At 34.2% G+C, this 27,811-nt stretch overlaps 1 protein-coding gene across 4 annotated transcripts in view; it reads left to right on the top strand.

The window, feature by feature from the left end:
- The window catches only part of CaMKI (Calcium/calmodulin-dependent protein kinase I), an 815,424-nt gene that overhangs the window by 411,713 nt on the left and 375,900 nt on the right, over positions 1 to 27,811 (top strand). For all 4 annotated transcript variants that reach the window (XM_081762890.1, XM_081762892.1, XM_081762891.1 and 1 more), the window contains exon 2: positions 19,230 to 19,364. In XM_081762890.1, the coding sequence (XP_081619016.1) occupies positions 19,230 to 19,364 (135 nt within the window). The remainder of the gene's footprint in view (positions 1 to 19,229; positions 19,365 to 27,811) is intronic.

Genomic DNA, 27,811 nt, shown 5'->3' with positions numbered 1-27,811 from the left:
ACAATTGACTGTTTCGTTTCGTCTGACTTCTGTTCCATTCGTCTACTTAATTCCTCATATTGCTTGTTAGATTCATCGGATTTATGCTCTATCGTCTGCTTTAACTCCTCGTATTGCTTGTTGGATTCTTCGGACTTATGCTCTATCGTCTGCTTTAATTCCTCGTATTGCTTGTTGGACTCTTCGGACTTCTGCTCTATCGTCTGCTTTAACTCGGTAGACATCTGAATCAATTGTCGCTGTAAGGCTAGCAAGATTCGGTCTTCTGATGTCATTCCTGGTGCTACAATATGTTCACCGTTGTCACTATTATTGGATTCTTTCTCAATTGCCTCACCGTTCATTTTTCTTATAATTATTCTACCACTTCTTAGTCTTGTGAAATTTGTATTCATTAACTTTATTACAAAAGTAAATTCACCCTTACTTTGCTTCGGGATATGAATTTATGAAAAGTCCCGGGTGAGGTAAACCAAAATTTTTAGCTAATCCCGGTGTGAAGGCACCAAAATTTTTATAACAACTCACCAAGGGTAGTCGTCAACCTGGTTCGATCGTTGATATATGAATTTTGAGTGGTAGCAATTGTTTGCATGTAAAAATATCTTTAATAATTATATATACTATTATTCTCACCTTTTCTATCAGAATTATAAAGTCGATGAACGGTATCAAATGGTTTATTAGTTGATACACTTTTATGTATTTTCATTCAAACTGTCATGTACACAGACATGATGATTAGGTATCCATAAACAACAATTACATAGCACTCACTACATAACACTATCCCATAATATATTTTTTACATATATTAAAAACATTATTCTTTTGTTATTATTAACATTCTATTAAGTATATTGCTTATGTATGAGCACTTTCTGCCCAAGGTGCAGGTAATTATTAATCTATCCAAAGTATTTCGTTATAGTATAGCATTTTTGTTAAAAGGATGCCCTGTAGCGCTGAAGCCTGAAATTGTGGTATGAGGTGTTGCTGAACGGAAACATGCCTGTGAAAACAGTTTTGGAAACTGTGGCTTCCCAAGTGTTAATCCGGGATGCGTTCGTCGATAACTGTCAACCACTTCAGAGCACTACAATTTTAACGATTTGAAGAAGCTCTTGTCGAGCGGTTGAAGTCCATTGGTGCAATGTGCAGGCAAGCACAGCAGTTTAATATGCGTGGTCTCAGCAGCATTTAAAATGGTAATATCAAGATTACTGCGATGGCAATATACAATAAGCAGTGCTCGGCCAGGGATCCGATGTCTGTTGAAATGTTCCAGAAATGTACGGAATTCTCCCTTTGTAACATAGCTTTTAAGTGTCATTGCATAGGTGTTACCTGGAGGAAGATCATCACCAAGCTATTTTTTTTAAATACTTTTTCTTGTATAACACCATCGAAGGGATCTAATTTGAACCTGATTTATTAGTGCACGCAATAACACTCAGTTTCACCTTTTTCGCCATGTATGGCATTAAGTATTCGCTTGCTCTCTTTCTTTGCCAAAATTTTTAGGCTACTGTTGGACGTTAGTTATAGTCCTGCATTTAATCTGTATTGTAAATAAGTTCAGGATATATATATAGGGATCCAAGGGAATTGTTACAGCCCCTATAGCCCTCCCTCTTGACGCTCTGATATACATTGGATAAAATGGGTTTCTATCCTTTCTTTACACTGGATAAAGCGGGAAACCATGGTTTAGCCCCCCCCCTTGATCATATCCTAGATCCGCGGCTGTATATATATTGCGATATTGCGCGTTTAATGGTGAGAGAAAAATCCATATACATGGTTATAGTAACTTTGGATCTCGTGAACATAATAGAAAAGAACAAGGTTTGCTAAAGTATATTAACACAGGAAAAACAACATAGGTATCAACAATATGTATTTCTCAGTAAAACGGCAATATTGTATGCACCAAGGGTACAATAACGCCATGGATTTCATTACATACATAATTCCTACTATTACCGAACACTACAAGAATAGTAAACTAGATACATAGAACATCAGGTAAATTGCTCTGAAATAAGGCCAACAATGGCCATTAATAGAAAGCATTTCATCATACGATTCATGAAACTACCCCTTACATATTGCGCATTGCAACCAATCTATGATTCTTCAGATGTTTTAGTAGTATCTCTTAGACTAAACACAATAAATAGAGTTGTCTGGAACAATGCCATAGCTACATTTAGCCTTCCCTTTACAATAAAATATTCTGTCATTATAGTTTTCGAGTTGAATCCTTGGCGCTTTAACAATCTGTGTCTCACTCTGATGTTTCATCTACACAAACGTCTGCTGCATTGTGCTGCAACGGCGCGAACAATTCCCCACAGCAAACAGTTGAATAAAAATGGCGTTAATGCAGCCCGTTATCTTCATATAAAACTCCAATAGCACCCAAGATCGAATACTGCTCTCCCATATGGGCCATGGCCGCACCTACACATCTCTCTAGACTTGAGTCTGTTCTCAATTTCTTTATTGCAATAGTACGTTTTCGTGTTCCCGCACTTCGAATATTACCTAAGGAGGAAATTTTGCGATATATTAATATCCAGACGCCGGAAGTACGCAGAAATAACTCTGATTTGAAGTTTCTTCATAAGATTGTAAATGGGAACCTAAGATCAGAAACTCTAATTCAACAACTATCCTTACGTGTCCCTTCCCGCAAAACCCGGAATACCCACCTGTTCCATCTTGCACGCCCTAGGTTGACAATTATACAGAGGTCTCTTTTTCACCGAGTACCCAACTATTATAATAAGCTAACAAGTGAGGTGGACATTTTTTCGAGCTACCCGGTGTTTGAAAGAGCAATAAAACGCGTGCTGGCTAAATAATATTACTTGTGCACTCTTTGTTAACACTATTGATGTTATTGTTGTTTATTTTTTAACTCTTTTTCTTTTTTTCCCGCTTGTTGACATTTCCCTGTGTAAAATGGCACAATTATGCTGTATCTGGGAATTTGTTCAATATATATATATATATATATATATATATATATATATATATAGATATAGATATATATATATATATATATAGATATAGATATATATATATATAGATATAGATATATAAACTTTAATGCAACTAAATACAGTAGTATTGCCTTAAAAGATGTAAGATTAAATGAATATATTTTAAAACAACCTCTGATTTTCTTTATGTAGGTATGTACGCTCAAAGTGAAGTGTTACGAAAGAATATATCTGAGAAAATGTCAGTTTGTAAATTTAGACTTTACATGTAAAAGTGAGAAGTAAGGGACTTTAAGAATATCTTCCTTCTGATTATATTTTATTCTTTGTTGTTTTATTATATTCTTGGGTTCTTATACTCTTCTGGAACTTTCCCAGTAAATGGCTTTTACCAGGGTCGTTAAAATATGTTGTTTTTCCTTATCTCCAAAACGGTTTGAAGTAATAAATTGCTGGAAACAGCATTGTAATCACCTCTATTTTACATCTATTTCAAATCATCTCTACAATTGAAGTACTTAATGAGGTACTTGTAAGCACTTTTCGTAATAAATGCTTTTGAAAAAAGAAATCAATTTCTTGTAACTTTGTTCGTATTTATTCGAAATCTATTGTGTCATGAACATAGTATTAGACACTGATGTACTTTGGGTGTGCGTTGACCCGTCTGTCTCATTAGCGTTCTTACTGCTGTAGAAGCCACTAAACTTGGATATTTGTAATACTGTAGTCCCCCTGTTTGCAACACTGCATGACAGATGTGGTATTGTATATTTTACATGTAAATTTGAAATGTGTAATATCCTGACGTACTACTAGAAAGCAAGCCTATGATTAATTCTGACAATGGTACACTCTAACTTAAACATTTAGATAAGAATGGAAATTACTTCTTATACTTAACGCTTCGCATATGCGAAAGTATATTAGGTCGATGTGATTGTAATGTTCGACTTACGTGTGTGACTTTCGAAAGCCAAAGCCAAAAATGAAAACTACAATATATGGTTAGTCAAGTTGGTCTCTATCTGCAGCCTCACACTTTTGACACCACTAATGCCAATGATTCTGTTTCGAGTTCGAGTTAAAAACAAGTTTGGTGCAATAGAAAGAGAAACAAAAAATAAGAGACCCATATTTTTTTCTCGTTCAGCTTCTACAGGCATTTGTTTTTGATGAATCGTAAATGGCGACGTCATGGGTGGGATACGCGAGAAACTCAATGGAGTCAGCAACCATTCCCTTGTACGCAGCTGATAAACCTTTAATAGTGCATTGGATTTAATAGATTGTGTTTTGGATTTGTTAGCAGTCTTGCTTTGTGTTGAATTCTTGAGGGAAGTTTTTGTTAGTTGTTTTTCCTATAGCATTAGTATAAAAAAGAGTAGAGAGAGAGCAGTAATTACGTTTATTGTGCGAAACAGTGTTTCTTCCAGACATGTTTTTATGGTGGCACTGTCTCCCGGAGCTTTGAGAGATTCCCCAGGAGGAGACCAAAATAATACGTCTATAATGTAATAAATATAATAGTACTGTGTAAAAATAATGTGCCTCTCCGAATACTAAGTGTCCCTTCCCCACCCCCCGGATTTTTTTTCTGAAATACACTAGTTTGAAGTAGAAAACACGTGTTAGTACAGCGCGTGCTTTGTCTGTGAAGTAAAGTAGAAATGTCTAACACCTCTGTGTTTTCGGTTGTAATTCTTGTGCAATTGAAGCTGAGGACGTAAAGTATCTTTTCTTACGTTTCTAAGTCGTGAGAAATCACCATATTGATATAAATTATGGCCCAAGAAAATCAATGGGGAAAAAAAATGTACCAAATAAAATCACTCGTGTTCCAAACATCTTGAAGAGCTTGCCTTCGAGAAGTCAAGTTTACTGAAAGAAAAGTTAATGCCAGTGGCGGATCTAGGCAGGGGCCGGGGGCTTAGGCCCCCCAGTTTTTGAGTGACAAAATTGATTTAAGCTATTATTTAGATATTTTGAAAGTTTTTTAGTAAACATGATATACATATCATAGTCTGGGTCTGACCCCCCCCCCCTGAGTTTTTACCGTCTAGATCCACTTCTGGCTAATGCCAGGAGAATTATTTACACGCAAACTGAGGAAGAATGCTGTTCCAAGTATATTATTGAAAGGTCTAAAATCCGAGCCATTGAACAAGCACCGATCTATGTCCAGTTACCAACGTACAAATATCGTACAAGACGCAATTGATGGTTGTAGTCAAGACGAGGCATTAGAGGGTAATAGAGACGATGTCACTCATGATTCTGAAGATACTGCTTTAGAAATAAGCTATACAATGTGAATTAGGGAGTGAAATATACCGGCTTGTAGAAGGAATCCGTGAGGATGACTGTTCCTCAAGACATTGACCCATCGTTTAATTTCTCTGTATCATGTGACAATGATGATGAAACGGGTGATGAGAGTTGTTCCGCGGACAGCTATGAGAATAAAAGAAATTTAACCGGTGAAGTGTTTTTCGTATTCTGGCAAACTTTACAGATGTTATTTCATTTTTGCCTCATATGTTACGCTCCTGTGCATATCTTGAAGCACAACATTATAGGGTTAGCGTTAAAAACTGCAACAAAACGTGAAAATGAACATACTTACGTTTGGGAATCGGAAGAATGATTAAAGAAAAGGTACTTAGGTGTTGCAGCAATCTCGTCCGCCATCTATTTACATATTTTTTTCGATTTTTTTTTTTTTTGAAACACTGAACTCATGCTTTATAGGATACGTTTTATAATATTATAAAAACGTTTGTACAGCCCACCATCAGATATCATTTTCGACATGCAGATGATATTTGTAAGTCTTTGCAATCAGTTCTGGAAAAGGAAACCGCACTTAAAACATGCCACCGCACCTCTCACAAACGAAATGCTTGGCACTGTGTAGTATGTAAGCCTGCTCTTGCTTCCTGCCCACCTATGACGTCATCACAAAATCTTTCTTCCTCTGTTACTCGCTAACGACTGAACGTATCGCGATCAAACAAACACCATTCATTTTAGAATTTTCAACTCTACAAATGGAAATAAATTGTAAAAAATGCATTTCTAAGTCGAACTGCTCCTTTAAATATATCTGGATTCGACTATGCGAAATACTAAACCGCAAGTTGCATTACCTGGTTATTATAGAAGTTTTTCACTGCCAAAGACAGAATAAATGGTAATCGATGGAAGAGACGTTAGGAGAATACAACGGCTGAAAAAGGTTTTCATACTCCAACTAAAGGAGAGTCTGCATCGCCCTTTGAGCCACATGTGAGCGTTCATTGTAATGGAACATGAGAACATCATGACTGTTGGCCATTGTTGGATGCTTGTGAACAGTGCGATTTATGGAGTTCTGCGCTGTAACTATCCATAATGATGGTTTCATCTCGTCAAAAAAAAAAAATAATAATAATAATAAATAAATAAATAAAAATAAAAAATAAAAAAAATAAAAGACAATGGATTACCACTGCCATATCAGAAACACACTTTCAGCAGGAGGTGGTGTTCTCTGGTACCGTCCTGGACAGTGGCGGCGGTTGGACGTTAAAAGTGGGGGGGAGCAAGACATGATCTGAACAATTGCATATCAATGTTAGATTTCCTGGTTGTTTCTAACACTGATCAAAGGTTGTATAACTAATAGGATACTATATTTTTTCACTTAAAATACCGTATATCGTATTTTTATTTTATTAAGTAAATTCATAAGAGCAATACAGGTAGGTACTAGCCCTTTATACTCTTAAACAACGAAAGTGTAAAAAGAGATCTGAGTTCTGGCTCATGAACATCTTAAAATTCTGTCTGGAAAGTTGTGTGATCAGATTATTTAATAAATTTGAAAAACAAATAAATAGAAGAGATAATATTAATCATAGTAATGAATAATGATGCTTGTTTTGCAGAAGTTACATTGAAACTGGGAATTACTGAACAACTGATACTTTTAATTCCACACATGCCATTAAATGAATGATTTTACTCTTAGAAAATGAAATACAGTAAGTACTGCAAGCATATGACATGATACTTAAAGAAATATGAAATTGCAATATTAATTGCTTTGAATTGCAATTTAAACGCAATTCCTGTAGCTTTCTTAACTCCACGGGAAGACAATTAACCAATACGTACTCACGCAACGGCAAATATTATATGGCACCATTTGTTTCCCTATGAAACAGTAATACATACAAAACCTTTACCAGGGTATCCATATTCTGGAAAAGAAGTGAATGTCCGAGAAAGGTCAGGGATGTAAAATGTATCAGGTGAAGTCAGGGAAATGGCAGATTGGTCAGGCAAAGTCAGGGAAAAATCGATTTAGGTCCATTGTTCAGTTATTGAATTTATGAAATAGGGTTGATTTCTTTACTGTTACTGGATGCAAAATGTAGTATTCTCAATGATGATATTGAGGGAATCAGTATTCTCTGATATAGTTGTTGAAACTAATTTTCTGTGATAAACACATCTAACTGCATCCTGGCATATTTGCTCTGAAGGGTAGACGCTGTTCTAAAAGAATTGCATGGTGCCAAGAGGATATCTGGACAAGTGGCTGAGAACGCGAAAAAATAGTATCTCCAGCTCACAGTGAAAGCTCAGACTGAAGAATTTAAGGAACACTCGAATGAAATCATAGCCAATGGCAGAGATTGTATTGAACTTGATGAGTTTTTTTACTTAGTCTTAGGAAATGGGAAGAACTTCGTTGACTTATGGTCAGTTATGAAATTGTGTTTTATCTTCTTTCACGGAAACGCATTTTTTGAAAGTGGTTTCACAATAAATAAAATTCTCATTGTTGACAACTTACAAGAAGAATCTCTGGTGGCTCAACGGATCATATATGATTCTGTGATGAGAATAGATGGATCATCAGGATTAAAAATTATAAGAGGTATGATAAATTCAGTGAGAAGTTAATGAGACAATATCAGGTGTATTTGGAAAATAAAAGAGAAATAAATGCTGGAGACGAGAAGAGGAGAGAGAAACGGAAGATTCAGCAACAACTAAAGGAGCTGGAGGAAGAAGAGAAGAAAATTAAATTGCGGAGACAGCAAGAAGGATGTTCAGAGCAGTGGGAAGAAAACTATGCGAGAAATGATGAATACAAATTTTTAAACGGGTTGCATTTAACAACTGCACTAGCAAAAATATGTGTTACATAACGTGTGTTTGTGTTTTTAAATAGTCAGTAAAATCATGTATGAACTGTTTATTAGTACAGACAATATTATAATGCTGTGTAATTTGTATTATAATGTGTAAGCACATAATGTGTAATTCTTTTCATATTTTAAGTACTCTGTATGCTGCACACTTTCGTTTGTAACTTTACATTTTGTGTAATATGTATGCCTAATCAATATCGGCCTAATGCACGTGTTTGTAAATTTACGTTCGTTTGGAAAGAAAATTGAAAAAAGAAAGAAACAGAAGCGGAAGAGAACAAGGCCAACTATGGGGAGTATGGAGGCTGGGGTTTCTTTCTTTTTTCTATATTTTTATTATTTAGGAGTCAGGGAAATCTGGAGCTTTCGTCATGGAAAGTCAGGGAAAATTCAGAGATCTTCTCTCCAAATGGTGTGGACACCCTGTTTACATTTCCAAATGAAACTATATAAATTGGGGCGTCACTTCAAAAAAGTTACCCCCCTCTTTCCCCCCCCCCCCCAATCACCGCCAATGGTCCTGGACATTGATCACGAACCGAGCACCGTCTTGGTCGTTTAGAATTGTCGTAACCCAGCTATGTTTCATAAGAAGTAATAAGTTAATACGGAAATTTCCCCGGATATTTCCTACAGAGATTTGCACACGTTCAGACGGCGATCACGGTTGGCCGGTGGCTGCTTACTTTTTATTTTACCGATTGAACAATGCCGCCGAACGTAACTCATCTACAATCGCACGAAACTATTTCGCGGATCTGCTTCCACACTGTTCTGTTAATCGGTGGTCATAAAGGCACATTATTCAGTGTTGTGCAATCAGCACGAAATTTCAGGAACTAACGGAGTATGACGCGTTGATCGCCACTCCGAATGCACTGTTGATGTGTTTTGCTGCTAGATATGTAGAATGTTCCAGTTTGAACTACTGAAGCAAAAAGCAGTCGTAATTTTGTGTTCTCCATTGTACACATACGCATGGCCCTGTTCAACAGTACATGCTTTCAGACTGACTGGATACTCCAGTCTTCTTTAAACCTGTACAGAGTTTGTAATGTCGTACGTGTGACCTCGATCCATTGGTAGCGATCTCCTACCGAACGTAAAATCGGATATTCCAATTTGCACCAAGCCAATGAAACTATTCACTAATATTTATCGTTGTTTCGTTTGTTTGTTTGCTTGTTTCTGACTGTTCTTCTTGAAGGAAGGTTCTAGCCCTCTTAACTAACCTCAGAGGTAGTGAGGGTAGTATTTCTCCCAGTAATTCAAAAACATACATAGGAAATTGAAAATTAGTGGTGTGAAGACAGTAGGTAGATTAAGAATTTGGATTAGACTATGTATGGAAGAGAAGCAAATAAAGTCTAATTACACTTCATAAGTTACTCGATCATTCGTACCATGTGAATGAACTGACTTCTTATGATGTAAAGAATCCAGATCTTGTAAATATGCACATACGTACTTTTTATTATTAACTTCGTAGTATTATTATAGCTATATATGACGACGTACTTTGTTACCTACATAGCGAGGATGATAATGCATATAAAATTAAATGGTTCACTACAATGTAAGTTCTGCGATATTGTTACCCTACTTAAGCAAGAACGTAATATAAGTTAATTGCTCTTTCATTCTTTAATTTGACGCTCGTAGTGTTTTGTGCAGAGTGTCATCTATTTCAAGATGTGTTCTATCTTCAACTCTTCTGTAAAATCAGTGAGAAAAGTTTAATGTTCTCTTGAAGCAACAATAAACGCTAACAGCTGAATGTACTGGAATTAAATGTGAGCTAGATACGTAAAAGGCACAACTGAAAAAAAAAAAGTTGCATATCGATATGTACAGTTTTTCATTAATTACTTTTTCATCTATAAGCTAATAAACGTGAATTGTGGACGAAGAGCTGAGCGTTAACTGTTTTTCAATACCTTTTTCTCCCTCTAACATATATGCATTGTCATTAACAGTTGCTTTAGAATAGAAATGTTAACAAATGTAGGCATTGTGAGTGGCCACAGTTATCTGCTCATGAATAAAATTGACTGCAATAAATTTAGTTATTTGTCGTGTCGGTATCTGTAGTCCGTTGGTTGCTTTTATGTGCAGCTAAATTCCAAAGGCAAAATTAGTAGTTAAAAAGTAAGTATTCAGCATTCAATATTTTTTTCTTTATACAAACTACATCAATCAATCTTTAGTAATTGCTGTTTGTTCGTTGAACGCCCCTTTTCAGCACTGAGGTTATATGAGAATGAACCTACAGTTCAAGGTATGATCCAAACGACAGTAATGTGTTAATTTTGTAAATATTTTGCCATCGAGATTCAACCCCGGGACTACGTGCAACAAAGGCGCAGACACTAAGCACTAAACCAGCCGGAAGGGCCCAGCCTCTGATAGGGTATAGTATGGTTTGTTTCTAAATTTCCTCCCTTGTTTTGCATAATCCGTTCCAACATTGCTGTAATAACGCATATTAAACATATCCTTTCGTTTATATACACAGGGCGTTTTTTCGTAACTTTAGATTGCAAGATATATCGAAGTAAGCATCGAACAAAAAAGAGTTGAGTTGAATTTGAGTTTTACGTCCCGTTCAGGAGCCAGGCTATATGAGACGTGGACCTACTGATTAAAGTGGAATCCGAACCACATGAAAGCAAAAAAAGAGGGTTTGAAATAAAAAAGGTAATATTTTACAAGGGGAAATTCACGTGTGATAAAATTAAGTACCCATTGTCCTCTCTAGGGCAGGGTGGGGTCAACTTCGAAAACTTAAATCGGGGCCTCCACATTTTATTGCAAATTCAGATTCTTCGGGGAAAATTAGTAAATTTTATTGGAAACATTTTTATCAGTTCATGATAAATGACACCGTAATCAGTGAAAATTAGTTACAGTAAGTTTCTTCAATTGGAAGCCGCCACGCTTAATTGCAGAATAGGTCTATGATAAACAGTACAAATCATATGTATTAAACGTGTTCTCGACTCGTGATAGATGAAGTGGAAGATTGCTTTACATTCGGCGTGAACCCAGTAATTCAAATGTGACATGGGAAATTAGGTGCAGTTTGCAATAGTAAATACATTTGAAACGACACACGAAACAGCGTAGGATTTAAAAATATTTCGGCCGTATACCGGTTGAGACTTTCGATCCTACGACGTTTCGTTCCTATGGCACATTCCCCATACATACAGGTGAAACTGAGAACGTCTTTAAAAAAAAAATCACTTAAAAGTTATTATCAACTTGAGTCGGAAACCTCTAGTTCCGGAGATGGACCAAGTTTTAGATAACTACCTTATGACCAATTCCACTAGTTACTTTAAATACGCCCGATCTTCGTAATTACGCGTTTCCGACCAAAGTCGCAATAAACTTTTTCTTATAATGAGGTTCTGAGCACGTATTCAAAATTTGTCTGCTGTTTTATTCAGTGTAGCTACCATATATGTCACATAATTTGCATCTGCATATATCATCTTAAAAATATTTTCTTTTTTGAGTAGCAACTTGCGACACAAATTTGCATCGCAATTTATAAAGAGCCTTTCCTAGTAAGATAGTGAAATCGGCCCTTGAACCAAATTGGGTCGTTATTCGAAAATGTTAGTTTTGACGTAAAACCACCCCCCAAAATTCTATTTCTTACCGAATTATCGTATCGTACATCCACAAAATTATATTTATATAATAAATTTTAGTGGGAGTGGTCCAAATAATTTAAAAGTTTTAGATTGTAGAAATATGCAGGTGTAAATGTGAACATTATTTTAAATCGATGCGTATGTTCTTTTTCTTGTGTTGAAAATTTCAATAAAAGAGTAAAAAAAAAAGGACAAATCTCTCATTTATGTTCGAAATGTTGTAATACCCTTACGTACAACAAATATTTTTTCAGGGTCTGAAAGTCATGGCAACATTGTCAAAAAATAGAGCTGCATAAAATAAACTTTCTTAGAGCCCTTTTGACCATTCTAGACTCCTCAAGTTCGAAACTTCGTATATTTCTTTGCCAGAGTTCATGGTTTTCCTTTTTCTTTCGTCACTAATTTATTTAAAACTGGCTCTAAAGTTGAAAATATTCCAATCAACGAAGAGAGCGACGAAGATTGAATGAATTATCGCAAATTATGTGGTGTTTGGTTTTTGATTTGTTCTCATTGTCAGAGAATATTTATGTGTACGTTGTTGCTTTTTATGTTAAAATAAATGAACATGTATAGCGGATAAGTTTACTTAAACATGTATATGTAAAATGAATTCACATTGATGTAAGTATAATCCAGATATCATTTTCTCTTGTTTATCTCTTAAATCATTTTTTTTTCAACTCAAACTTTATTTTTGTACATTAACACTAACTTCGTGATTCTTGAAGTTATAAGATTCAATTGCATCCAGAATAATGAATTGAAAAAAAACAACAACAACAACTGCAATTCTGTATAAAATAGATTTCAAATAGGTCTTTTGTAAAAGAAGCATTATAATATGTGGCAGGCAAATTTGGGGGAAAAAATTGCAAAACTAGGTTCGGTATCCAAAAATATGCTACAAGGAGCGTTCCAAAGTACTCTTTTTAGATATTAAGTTGGATTCAATATTTTAACATTGAGCGTCCTAAAATTGTCACTAGTTATCTCATTTCCGAAAAGTAAACTGAGGTCTTGTATTTGAAAGATTTGTTGAGGCTGTTTATTTCCATATGGTAAAAAAATTTCGAAACTCATATATTTTCTTTGTGTCTATGGCAAGTCTCCAGTATTTTTGTGGTATCTATTCGATAATGGATTTCTGTGTATTGTTGAGAACCAAAACATACCTAAAAGAAAAATCGGGCTTTCTAGATTTATCACAGCTATATGAACCCCTCTTCCTCCCCCCTAAAAAGTAAAATCGTGCTTTTTCATGGTTGAATTTTGGCCAGCTGGGGGCTTCTACCCGTGACCCCCGCATTTGCTCGGTTTGTGGCCTCGCACATCTTAAATCCAAAATTATGCCGCCAAATTTCAAGTTTCTTTTCGTTCTTCAACTACCTGTAAGATAACATTTTGTATCCGAAAGAAAAAACACATTTAAATAACATGGGAATTCCTTCATCCCTCTTTAGACGCCTTAAAAACTTAAAATGTTCACTTTTGGCAATTTTCCTAAGGGTTAATCCCGGAAGGATACAATCATGTCAAATTTCATCATCTTAATCGTGCCGGCAATGCCTAAACATTTTGAGGTGTAAAAGGTGTTCCATATGAATAACATGGGAAATATTTTGCAGTTCCCCACAAAATCACTCTACAGTTGGGAATTTTTAATTGTGATGGTTTATTTAGGTAACTCTAACGAAAGCGTACACGCATACTGAATTTGAAGTTTGTATTCCAATTCCAAGCACCTAAAATATGAGATTATAGGTAAAAAAAAAAAATCCTATTTAAATAATGGGGAATTTCTTCATCGCCCCTTTAGACCCCCCTAAAAATTAAACATATTCATCTTTGGCAATCTTCCTGTGGGTTAGCCCTGACAAGCTACAATAATATCAAATTCAATCATTGTAGCCCTACATGAACTGCTCATTAATTTTGCGGTGTACAAGGTGTCCCGTATAAATAACATGGGGAAGATTTTTCAGTTTACCATAAAACCGCTCTAAAATTGGATATTTTTATTTTTGGTTATTGATTTGGGTAACGCTAACAAAAACGCACAAGGATACAGAATTTCAAGGTTTTATTCTAATTCCAAGTACCTAAAATATGAGATTATAGGTCCAAACAAAGTCCTTTTAAATAACATGGGGAATTTCTTCACCCCCCCTTTAGACCCCTTACAAATTAAAAATATTCATTTTTGGCAATTTTCATGGGGTTAGTCCCGGAAAGCTACAATGATGCCAAATTTCAAATTTCGACGTCAACCGAAAGTACCCCTTTATTTAATGTCAGTTCATGTAGTTTTATATATAGTTAGGATATTAAAATGGGGATACAATATATTCTTAAGGCGCTTAATTGACTGCAGAAAACAGCTTCTTGTTATTACGGTTTTTACTCTATAGTGATTCTTTTTAAATCCTGAAGTGGTTGATTTTCTGCCATTTTCGGGTTTGTAGAGAGATTATTATGGTTGACAACAGAGCACGTTCCTTTATCGCTATACACCAATTGATGATTATACAAAAATTGTTGCTAACTATTACATTATTGCCACCAATTGTATATTGGTGACCCGGCACTATGGACTTGAACTTAGTCCGGGACCCACGCACAAGTATAGAAACGATTCGATGTTATTCTTTAGAAAAATGATTAGCAGAAAGTTTCTGCAAACCTAACTGCAATTCGAGCGACAAAATCACAATCAAGAACAGGGACTCGGCTACTAGTCAGTAAAGAAGTTCTTAGCTTTACAGGGTAGCGCTGGCCTCGACTAAGACTTAACACAACTGGTAATCGTTTTCCTCTTAGAGACTTATTAGTCACCAACTTATGATATATCTTTGCAATGCAGCAAATCAAAAGTTTATTTTCTTGCAGTGTGACTGCATTTATTGGCTTTAGGATTTATATAGATTCTACGAGCTCGGTGATGGAACAGTAACCAAAGATGTCATTAAATTGTGTAGAAAAGAACAAAACAACTTAAAGTCCAAATAACGGCTTCTTTGTTTACGTTACACTCACTTAACAAAAATAAGTCTCCACTAACAATTAGGGGGGCGAGAATCAAACCAAATACTAGTAGGATTTCTAGGATTTGTTTAAAGTAGTTTGGTTATGGCTCGAAGAAGGTGAGAAGTGTTTGATAAGGAATACCTAGAACTTATCCTTTAAGATCGAACGTGTAGCCAGTGTAAAGTTAAGGATGAATATAAAGTGTGTTCTTTACACTCTTAATCGCTTCTCGCTATTTCCGTTTTAGCTCTCTAGTGATCAACGTAAGAGCTGGTACTGTTGATTTCTCCTACTTTTGATTTGAAAATTGGCTTCAAAAACTATCTCAGTTCCTAACTTTTGGCCATCTACATTTTGACCAGATTTGGTGATCCATTAAGCATTCTCCCAGACGGACGGATGGTCACATGGACAGGGTAAATATACAAAGTAGTTTTGATAAACGAAACTACTCAGAGAGTAGGTTAAATTGGGACTTTGCGATGACCTAGCTTATGACCATCTGCTTATTCATTTTTTTTCCGGAAATGTTTCTGAGAGTGCCGTTCTTAAAACGACCTCTACAACCTTATCCTCAGAGTGCTCTTTTGAGCACTATGTATTTATTGATTTTGCGAATACTAATAATGTTATTCAATGAATGTCAGAAACACGCAACTCATCATACATTTATCTTTCTTCGGTTATATAACTTGTAAGAAGGATCCGATTCTTCCCTCTTTCTAGAATGTTTACATATTTATTAGCCGATTAATGTATGTGAAGGATATAAATTTCCGGCAGATAGGGATTCCAAAAGAGAAGAAATAGTAAGTAGACTCTTGTAAGTGAGAAGAATATTTTGATTATGTAATTGAAGTAAAATTTCATACGAGTTATTTTTATTCTTGCTTTCTGAAACTTATGAAAGTTTATCACAAGATTAAGCCATTATGTTACTAATATCACAGTTTTGAATCGTTGATAAGGCAACTAGAGATTTTAAAAGATAATATATAACTTACTTTAAGCAACTGAATGAACGAACCAATAGTGTTTACACATGAAGGAGTTGTCAATTTTCTTTTTATTTTTTGTTGAATGAGTAAATTTTAATTTAGAAGAGTATAGATAAATAAATGTCTAGTAAACTACGCGTCACACCGTTTCAATATTAATTTAGTTTTCGTCATGTCAGATTAGGTTATATCGACTTTATTGAATGTAATGAATCGTATGTAAATCAACTGATTTCATCAGTTATTTGTCCCTTCATCTGCTAATTATGTAATTGGCAGGATAAAGGAAAAAAGAAAACTTAAATACTATGGTTCTTTGTGACTGACTTGCTTACAAGTCATATTTAATATCTCAAAATGTATGGTAATTTATTATTCGTTCAAAAATTACGTTTATACTGTATGCATACTAGGTCGGAATTTCCTTAATCAAATTCACAATTGAATTGAGCGACTTCACAACAACGAATAAATACACTGCACTGACTAACTGTATTTTATTTGCTATATCCATTTTGTTGAATGATCTCCGGATCAGCAGGCAAATTGCCCCCCCACTATCTGAATTAAACACATTTGAAGTACATTTTAATTGAAAGTATACAATATTCACAACGAGAGATTCCGCTTTGATTAATAGCTTTAGGCGCCTTAAAACATGTAAACATACACACATTAATAAGTCACCATCTCAATATTCACTCTATGACAGTCTTTTTTGTGACCTTTCTTTAATAACGCTAGTGATCAGCGTATTCTTTATCCTGTAACCTTGCCATAGATAGCCAATATTACTGTGCAGCGTTTGCTGATGATGGGTACAGGTATAAATGGATTCATTTAGGTATAAATTGATATTCAAATGCAAAGCGAATTTAAGATAGCTTCATTCGCTCATCTCAATAATATCAAAAAGTGCACATTCATATCCATGATTTTAATAATAGACAACAGTGATAATTTTAATGAGGTTCCTGAGGTAAATATCTTCCGGAGCTACAAAATTCCTCCTATGGGGCTATACAGGGTGTTATTTAACTCACTGTCATAAATTTAAGCGCTGATTCTTTGTTTCAAATGAAAGAAATAAAAACTCAGAGTTATATACCGCCAAAAATACGAAACATGGTATTTTAACATACCTCTGGTTTGAAAATTATGGGACCTTTCGCAAACATTTCAAGGAATTACACAGGAACTAATATGCAGTCCATCTAAATAACGTTTCACAATCCCCTTGTACCGGCGTAACGAATTGTATAAACTAAGTTGGGATATGGGGTTACACTTTTATGTACTAGTTGAGTTCTCGTTGTGAATTAGAGGATCGCAAAACATGGATATTTATATAGAACGCTCACAAGTTCCTAAGAAATTTTTTGAACCGTTTCCAAGAAGTCTCATAATTTTCAATTCAAGGAGTTCTAAAACTTGTTTCGCATTTTCAGCGGTTTATGTCTTTGAAAGCGGGTTTTCCTACATACGTGTTTAGTAGAAATTGTTTTCTGTCATTTGATGTAACGAATAACTTCCAAATTTGACACAGAGTTCATTAATACCCTGTATGTCTCACCGTTCTCAATGCATATTCCCAAAATTTTCGCAATACTAATTTTCACACCCAATATGTTGATACTTCAATCGGGGTAATCATTTGAAATCATCATTGTTTGACGGTGTTCAACGTGCGGATTTCCGATGCATATGTGTCTTGTTTCTGTGAACGTTAAATGATTATTGTTTCTTGATGAGAGTTGAACTTGAAGTATTCTTGATAAATTCCAACGAATCCGCGACAATATCTTATGAAGTTAACTATTTTTCTTTTTCTTTTTTTCTTGGTACATTTTTGTTTCTGAGCTCACTCGCTATATACTTTATACAGCCTGTTTATTTGCACAAGGAAATAAATTAACATAGATGGATATAACTTGTCAACTTAGCTACAAAGTAGACACAGTGATAAATGAGATAGATCTTAAAATGTGTCCTTTATGAAGAAACATTATCTAGCAAAAAGCTTTATTTTACATGTAAAATTGTTTGAAACAGACCACCTGTTAGGACTTGGGTATTAAAAAGGATAATTCCATTCTATCCTAAATGGAAAACACTGCTTTACCTGTTCAGTGTTTTTCTTAGTATGAATCTGATTTGTTTCATCTTATTTAAATTGGAGTTTTTTGATGTTTCGTATTTCGGTACTTGGAATTGGCGTGGTTGTAAGTTAGCGTGCTTAAAATAGTTACATTTTTATCCATTCTCAGTGTTTTGGATTTGTGTATCGTCTATTAGCGAAAATAAATAAATAAATAAAATTAAAAAATAGATAAGTCGCGGACTGCGAGTACCCCTCGCCATTTATCTCTGAAGTTATTTGGAAATCAGCAGTGACTTTTTCGTCTTTATTTTATTATTTCAGTAAGTAGTTGGAAACAGTTGGCTGTTGGGAAGACAACTTCACTTTTGATCATCAGTTATCAAATACAAAGAAAGAAAAAAATGATTTAGGTTCATAAACCAATCAAGGTTACATTTGTGTTTCTGATAGAAGCTTTCTAAATATAATGAAGTGTTTCATTGTATAGTTAGTTTCATCTACGTACTATAACTTATATGTCGTAAGGAAACCGAGAACCCGTATTTTATTTTGGTGTTTTGAAAAATTGTAATTTATATGGGTCTATTATGAAACTACTCTAAACGTAAAAGGCATGCAAATACGAGTATATCAATATTTCACACTTACTTTAGTGTTTACCAGTTAGTGAGTTTGATACTAATTAAGGAAGCATCGTTTCGTACTAAAAAATACTGAAACGGACAGAGTTACGCATAAAAAGTTACCAGTACCAAGCATATATTTGTTTAATAATAAAAAGGAAACTAGGTATAACCAATGAAGTAGTATCGAACATGACTTTAAAAAATCCACCCTTAACTCGGCAAGCTTGCATATCGTACGCTTAAAATCCTTCAATAAGAAATCAGTGTAGATTATATAAAATATTTATTACTGTCTTGTCCATATGGTGCCGCCCTAGAATTCTGTGACTAATGGCGCTATTATTATACCTACATATGAAACCGTTATCTAGCACAGTCGTTAGTAGTAAGGGCGATGGACGTTCTTACCTTTTTAATATTCTTGATTTGATTCTTTCAGAGATGTTAATTGTTACTTTGTATAACATCATAACTGTGGATCAAATATAGAAATAAGTAATATGAATTGTTATTGGACGTCTATGTTTTTAAGGCTTCGATCATGTAGCAAGTATTTTTTTTTAAACTTTTATTAATAGCTTGTTTATTTACTTTCAGTGGTGCCTTCTCCGAAGTACGTTTAGCGGAAAGCAAAGAGCATCCGGGACAGATGTTTGCTGTTAAAATCATAGACAAGAAGGCCCTCAAAGGCAAAGAAGATTCATTAGAAAATGAAATCAAAGTTCTCAGAAGGTGAGTACGGTTCTCTTTTGGATTGTTATAGTGTTAAGTTTTATTTCTATTGTTTTTACATTTGTTTCCATTCTCATCCGTAAAACATACAAAATAGCAGATTAGTTTTGTCACGTTGACCCTGAATAAAGTTGAGTTGTGCTGATATGGAATGAGAATATTGTATTTCAGTCAAACCTTTGGCGCTACTGTCTCCGTGTTATATTACAATGAACTTAATTCGAACGTAAAGAGTAAACATACGTCATGCAAGTTGATTTTTGGGAGTATCTGAACGATTTTACATTTAGCTTTTTGATTTGTACAGTATGAATTATTCATATTTTGCTCACTTCGTTTTCGACAGTTGACTTTGGGTGTCCTTAATGCTGCAATGTTATATACGGTGACCCAATCAAACCTCCCGCACTTTAAAGGCTAATAGAACAATAGTATTCCAGATAAGAAATTGTTTATTCAAAAATATAAAATGGTATTGAAAACAGTTTGTAAAATCTTACGCTTTTCTTAGAACGCCCAATAGCTGCAGTATGCTTCCCTGCAGAACGCTCTTGGGACTGCAGAACAGCGTTTCACAGTCTAATATTCTCAGGCGTACGAACATTTTAAGGTCGGTCAGATAATTCCTTTTCAACGCCGAAGCTGTTTGGAAATTCTCGACCCACTATAAGATAGTTCTCCGATTAGGAACATTTTCATTACGTGAAAGAACAAACTTCAAGCAAAAAACTCTGCACAGTAATCACAGAACTGCCACTTTTGTAAAATATTTCGACTGCGCACGCGCAATGAGCTCCTGACCAAGCCACAATGACAACTGAAAACGGCATAAGTGAATAAAGTGACGACCCGCAATCGTTCCCCTCCCTCCAATAACAGTGCTACATCAGATTAAAAATGGAACTCTCATTGGGTATTGTGGACAATAAATATATTGACAATTGTTGTAATTTCAACACACAACAGAACAGAGTAATTGAAGTCAGAACAAGGTAATTACAAACGGTTTTCGATGACATGTTATATTTTAATAAGCAAGTTTATATCTGCAAATATTTTTTTTTTTTACTTTATTAATCTTTAAAAGTGAATGAGGTTTTATTGGGTCACCCTGTATAATATTGGTTTCTCCTTAATTCCCTTTCTCCGCCATGTATACTTGACACGATATATTCGTTTCTGTATATTGGCCATAGACCTGTCTAGCTTAACACATTAATACGCAAGGTTTAAATATTAATGCTTCTGGGGGCCTTAGTGGCTCAATGGTAAGCGCTCACCTCTGGCGCTTGAGGTTTCTGGTTCAGTACCAACTTCACCAAGTGGGCTTTGTGGTGGACAAATACCGTGCGCGTAGGTATTCTTGGGGTTCTCTCACTTCCTCCGACTTCCGCTATTTCAACATTATCATCCCTCATCACCATCATCGTCTCCCGCAGTCTCGGTGCATAATCGTGAAACGTTAAACTTAAAAAAATGCTTCTGATATTTCAAGTAGCTACGTAGGCTCACACCAATAAGAGTTGAAATCTAAATCAAGATGATTATAACAAATTTACTTTGATGCAAGTGATTTCGGTTTAAATAATCACTGATAGAACAATATTCATTCTGCACGAGGCATAAAACTGAGATATACAAAAACTAGAAGCAAAATCCACATGAAACGCATAACTATACTAGATTTAAGTAGTACAAAAATCAAACCTAATATGACATTCATGGTCTACATTGAATATTTCATAATATTATGTTGTTTGTGAACAAGTAGGAAACAGGAAGTAAATATATTTAAAAAACACCTAATGGAATATTTTGCACGTAATAATAGGTAGCAAAAACCATAATTTTGATGAAAGAAGAAAACTTTCTAATTAATGAGAAAGGAAGACTTGTTTTCCTTTTCTCTTCGCGAAGTGTAAAAGTTAATTTATTATGGAAATTATATTTGAGCTTAATGTATTAAATACAATTTGCTTTAATTAACACTTCATATATGATCATACTTCATTCAACCAATTCTTTTAATATTCGAGATGCTTTGCTTCCATAAATTAAATATCCACAAAATATTGTCATCTTTTATGAGTCTATTTTCCCATCTCGTAATATTTGAGTTTAAATAAGACGTTGTCGAAAAGTTGTTAAGTATATCCTGACGACAAACTTTTTTTTAAATAACTTTCTCTGTATTAGTATACTCGTGAAACAAACTAATCCTAGAACATATGAATATTGTATGTCGTTCAATTATTTGAAGAGTGTAATATATACAATTTATTTTTAGAAAATGTTGCCTGTAATAATTATTCTTGAGATTACTTATTTTTTTTTTATGAAAAAAGTGTCACTTGATTCATGGTGCTTAGAAGTAGTACATATTTTGCAGTATATAAATAGTTCTGGTTAAAGGGAGTATAGTTTACATATATTTTATTAAATTGAACTGTGCGTCTTAAAATATTATTTTATAATATACGAGATTACGGTTTTATTTTATTTTGAAATTGGGAAAACGCGCTTACTGGTTCTGAACAAATAAATAAAAAATGTGTAACAATGTAGATATATTAAATATGTTATTAGTAGTATGTTTCCTTCACTTTCTGCCTATCGGGATTTTAAAACATTCTTATAGTGTATACAGAAGGTATAAATTATTCATTCACTCCATGGTATATCTGTACAGTCTCCAGCAAAGATCATATTCCTTTCTGCATTATCTTCTCTTCAAAAGTTCGGAAGAGCCATTATGAGTACCGTTTGATGGATCTTGGACCTATCGTTATATATAGCTTAAATATTTCATCGAATCATTTTATCCATGTTTGTTCTTGAAAGATGTTTTAAGATAAGATAACCTTTCCTGGCAACTGTACAATAAAATGTGATGCATTCGTTCATAAGTAATATAAGATTGTTCACAGAATAAACTTTAAGGCGGATATGTTTCCAATGTTCGGTATTATCATGATGCAAATATCTAGCACTTGCAAATTCTTTATTTCAAGGGACAGGTCTGTCTACGTGCAGTTATGAATATAATGCTGGTCCCGAATTATAGATCTCATAGTGAATTCAGATGTCTATTAACAATTACAATATTTCTCAGAGTACGTCTGTGCGCAACAGTTGTAATGAAAATCTGCAGTAATATGTAGCGACTTTTTCTCCGTAAATATCGATGGACTCTACTACTGATTCTTGTATGTTGTGAATATTAAATACTCTGTTCATAATTTTATTATTTTCGGAAACAATGACTGTTTTATGAACTATATAACTGTTTTATGAACAAATATTGTTCAGTGTAATTTTATGCTTCTTACAGGTTTATTTTTATATAGTTTCACATTTATGGTGAAAGAAGACTTTGAAAATTCAATAGCAAATGAAGGAACGTAACAGTATATATATATATATATATATATATATATATATAATATATATAAGTAGTTCTTTCCCCCAAAGACTTCTGCTCGTTTCCAAATTGCCTACACGCTAGTTACATCTACAGGTGTCAGGTAGGGAGCAGCGCATCTATTGACAACTATTAGCCCGGCTCTGAGCTATTAAGAGCATGACTGAATGATTGAGAAATCTTGCTTTTATAATAAATATATATAACGTTCTCATGAGCCGATATCTAAAACAAGTTACACTGTCGTTAAAAATACTCAAAACTTTGTAAGGTCCAACAATACGGATTTAAGAAATCTGTAAAATAAATTTATATGGCTTTGTAAGTGTTTGATACTAGTCGTCTGTCATAATATACCAAAATTATATTGAAAATAATGAGTAGTACAGTGAAACCTGTCTATGTTGGCCACCATCCGTTCCATTGAAAAGTGGCCAACTTACAGAAAATAAGTGTGATTGGTGTATTTTTAAAATAGGATTTCTAGTATTATTTAGAATAGGATTTCTAGTACGTGTGTCTCTCTTCGGAATATGAAGCAGTAAAGAAAAATAACAAAACAGGATTTAGCGTGGCCAAGATACACAGGTAAATTTATAATCATCATCATCGGGTAAACTGCTTCAATGTGGCCAACTTCCAAGATAGACAGGTGGCCAACTTACAGAGTAATAAGTAACGAATGTCTTATGAAAAATGCAGGTTCAAGACGACCCAAGCCAAGATGAGCAGATGGCCAACTTAGAGAGGTGGCCAAGTTGACAGGTTTAACTGGTATTTTATATCCAACAATAGATAATAACATGTGTTGCATACACGGACCGTATTCAGTGTTACTTCTAACGTTCAAGTAAGATAACTACTTTCGATTCGTTAGCAACTGTATATTCAACACAGTAACTTCTAAGTATTTGTTATGAAATTTTTCTGTCTATTAGTGACTTAGAAATAAACATTGAACATCACAAAAATTAGTAGAAATTGATTACATTTTGTGGAACCTGCAAGTGAGAATTTGAGTTATCCTTTTTGAGTATAGAACTTGTATATGCTAATATAGTAATGTTTCAGTAAAATTGCAGAACGTCTGTTTTTAATTGTAAAGAAATATACAGTATATACACATGGATTTTTTTTTTGCAAATACAACAATAGGATTCATATTTTTGTTGTTACTTAAGTATTTACTTTAAGTGAGATAGACAGTATTCTGTTAAACAGATAATTTGTGGTTGCTAATTCATGTCATTTAGTTGCTATTTCTAATTAGTACAATCTTATTTCAGTAACATCTTAACTAGAAAGTAGACAAAGATGGAAGGAAAATATTTACCTCCGTAAAACACTACTTTTTCTTAGGTGGCTTAAATAAAAAGTGGCAGAACTCCCATTCATGGAGAAAGACTGTAATTTGCACATTTCTTATCCGCTAATAGCTTGAGAATTGTTGGTTCAATTTGTATTGATTCGATGTTTTCAATCTGTATCTTTCTTTCCATTGAATATCTCCTACATAGACTCAGTAACTACGTGTATAATTAATTGGTTTTGGTCAAGGTTTACTCGATAAACACATGCTCGGTGCAAAAGGAAAAAAAATCTTGATTCTCAGCAGCAAAACGCTGTTTTGCGACCTAGTTCGTGTAGCCACGCTTTTCACGTGACATGAAAAATCTTGAATGGTGGTAATTTAAAAATAAATGCATAAACGTGGTTAGGCGATAACTCTGAATCTCTGCGTAAAGTAAGATTATATAACACAATCACAAAGGCGTGTATATAAATTTAATTCTAATTTGAAACATCCAACTTCATGAAATTCTTTCTCGTTTTGAATGGATAAAATGCAGTAATCTCTTAGTTTATAAAATGTGCAGCTGCGTTAAACTCGTGTGGATACTATGACACAATTAGCAAAAACGAATGTTTTAGTTTGTGTTGGTAATTGTAAAGACAGATTCATGGAAACCATAATTAGAAGGAAGCTGGTGTTTAGGTGTTAGAGATAGTGTATTAGAGAGGCAATGTATTATCTATTCACTTTGCCAAGTCTGCGTGCATTTTCAGAGAAGAGTCCACCCAGAGCAAGAGTTAGATTACATGTTAATTTATGTTGTTCAACAAGTTTTTCCTTTTTTAATAAATAAATAAATAAATAAGTAGCCATTTTGAAACTAGTTATGTAAGTAGTTTCTCCCACTTTACACAACAGTTAAAACATTCATCTTCGGGAAGATATGGTTATTACTGATTTCTGACCAGTGAGAGGAATGTTTTTACCTTTCAAAATATTAAATTCAGTTGTATGTGTGTGTGTCGGTGTAACTGCAAATACTACCCAAGAATGGACGTTAATTATAAGGGCGGGACCAGCAAACACTCTTGATGCACTGAGACAGTACTGAAGAGAATGGTCCCTTAATTTTCAGCAGCGCGTTACAAAGATTGTTTTTCATCCAAGTTTTTTTCTCTTTAAACATAAACCAGTTATTACTCGATTTTCAGTAGATACAGTAATGTTTTTGATCAAATATTTGATATTTTTATACTTAAAATGATACTTGTTTACTTAACGTCTTTTTAGCTTGAAATCTGAAGTTGCTAATATTTTTTACTGGACAATATGTATATTTGAAAAAGTGTCAGAACATAAAATTTTTATCCAAACACTAGTTTTAGAATAATTTTACACAGTAGACGTTAATTTTTCGTCCTTTATTCCACTGTTATTAACCGTTTTGTTTCTTCAGAATGCAAGGCAGTCTCTACAGCTTTAAGCCAATAGAAGACCAAACATGCAGTTTAACGTGGGACCCGAATTTAGGTACACCCACATGAAATCGAACTCAGAACCACGAGTGCAGAAAGCATGCATATAGGCCATTTGAGAAAGCATGCATATAGGCAATTTGAGCAGGAATGTCTGTCCATGTGTGTGAGGGGGTGAATAATGTACACAATATGTAGAATTAGTATTTTCATATAAAGATGTACAGTTTTCACTAGTAATTTGAGCATATATACTAGCATGTATGTAGTACACTATTTAATCTTATTTTGTGGTCAACAAGCACTTCGTGCTAAATCCACCTTTTCTCTTAAAAACCATGTGCTCTCATATGTAGTATTAAAAGAAGTCGGTATCTTCCCAAGTTTCCATGGTAAGTCTACATTGCAAAATACCTTACTTGAAAAGGTGTATATTTGCATATTTACTTTCTCCCATCAAACTCTAGCACTTGCATCTAAATGTTTATACAGGTTGTTAGTACATTATAAATAATATATATAAGAATTTTTTTTCTGTTCTTTATCTTCTTTCTTTTGGATCATCAAAAGTACTAATTACTCACTTATATAGTATATAAAAAATAAAAGGCAATTAAAATGGAGAAAAGAGGAGAAAGAATAGTAATCAGTTTGAATAATTCCTTATATGTTTTTCTGCTTGTGGAAACAATGGTCTTCTGTTACCGTGTCTTATGTCTATATAAAGTGATACAAGGGTTTTGCAAAAGTGAAGCTCCTTGGGATGCAATTTTATCGGTTCTTTTGTAATATTTAAAAAAATGAAATTTAACCAAATTTGTATACTTTGTGTATAATATGTGAGTTTACTTAACACAATTCTTCCTTATCATATATACCGGTTGCAGCAAGATAATGATGTTCATTTGACGTCAGTCAGAAGGATACGTTTCTGAGAATAAAATAAAGTACTCACTTCTTTGAGAAAGGAGTAGGAGGCACGATGTTTGAAAGCTAAGAAACTAACATATTCAAAATTCTAACTTATCAACAAGATTTGGAAAGTAAACTGCGACACAAAATATAGGTAGTACAAAAATATTTTATAACGAACTCTTATTAAGGAAGTATACTCAGTAGGCCTATCAGTCAGTAGTTTAAGAATTTGCACTATGTACAATTTAGTTTATTTGTAGGAGTTTTCGCCCGCAAAATCCTACGAGATATGCGTACATTATAACAAGTCTATTTCAGAATTATTAGATTTTAAAATGAATTCAGTTATTTAATGTTAAGATATTATTTACTACGTAAGTTGCATCGTGTGAATACTCCACCTGGGATAGGGACACACGCAGAATTTATTTCGGGAGGGGTCTAAAGCGTTTCGGGGGGTCCAAATACAATTTGAGGCTAAATTATATGAAAATTTGTAAAATTGCCCCTAAAAATAGACTACATTTACAAAAAAAATCGGGGTTTCGGGGGGGGGGGTCCGGACCCCCAGGACCCGGCCCCTGACCTGGAACCTTGAATCTAAACTGGCTTATGAATTTCAATTTTTAAAAAAAGAAATTAGTAGAACATGGGAGCTAGAAGGTTTTAAGGTAAGTTCTTCTTGGTAGCTTAAAAAAGTTGAAACTACAAAGCATTATTTTAAAGTTTCAGATATGCTACGTGTTAATTATTTATCCTAACACGTTATAATTGAAAGCTATTTTAATACTTGTAGCCTATTGTCGGCATGAGATAGAGAAATTCATCAATTCTAATAATTTTATATACAATTATTACACGAGGTCTCTTCAAAGAGACTAATGTTTTTTTTTTTTTGTTTTTTTTTTTTTAATACGACCATTTATCGGTCTGATTAATTGTTAACATGCTTTTTACGAAGTATTTCCACCCGTGTCGATAGGTTTATTAAAACATTGATTACAATTTTGAAACAATGGCGTAAGCAATTCGTGGTACTGCCTTTCAGAATCGCGTCGTATCTTTTTAAGAATGCCTCAAATTCTCAAGGTGATGGGCACTTATTTATTTTAAGTGTGGGGAAAGAGATAAATTCGCATGGAGCAACATCTGGGCTGTAAGCGGCATGGTGCACAAGCTGCTAAACATGTAGTCAGATATTTAATTACAATATTTGACAAATGAGGCCTTGCGCTGTTGTGGTGAAGCGTTCATCCTTTCCTGGGAAGAGTTACAATCGTTTCTTGGCAGTATGCTTCCTCAGATTCTTCATAACCAACTTGTAATACTGCCCTATAGCTAT

Source organism: Thermobia domestica, chromosome 6 (genome assembly GCF_964235325.1).
Source record: "Thermobia domestica chromosome 6, izTheDome1.hap1.1, whole genome shotgun sequence".
NCBI lineage: Eukaryota > Metazoa > Arthropoda > Insecta > Zygentoma > Lepismatidae > Thermobia > Thermobia domestica.
The sequence above is the reverse complement of the archived record's forward strand: the minus strand, read 5'-3'. Positions and strand labels throughout refer to the sequence as shown.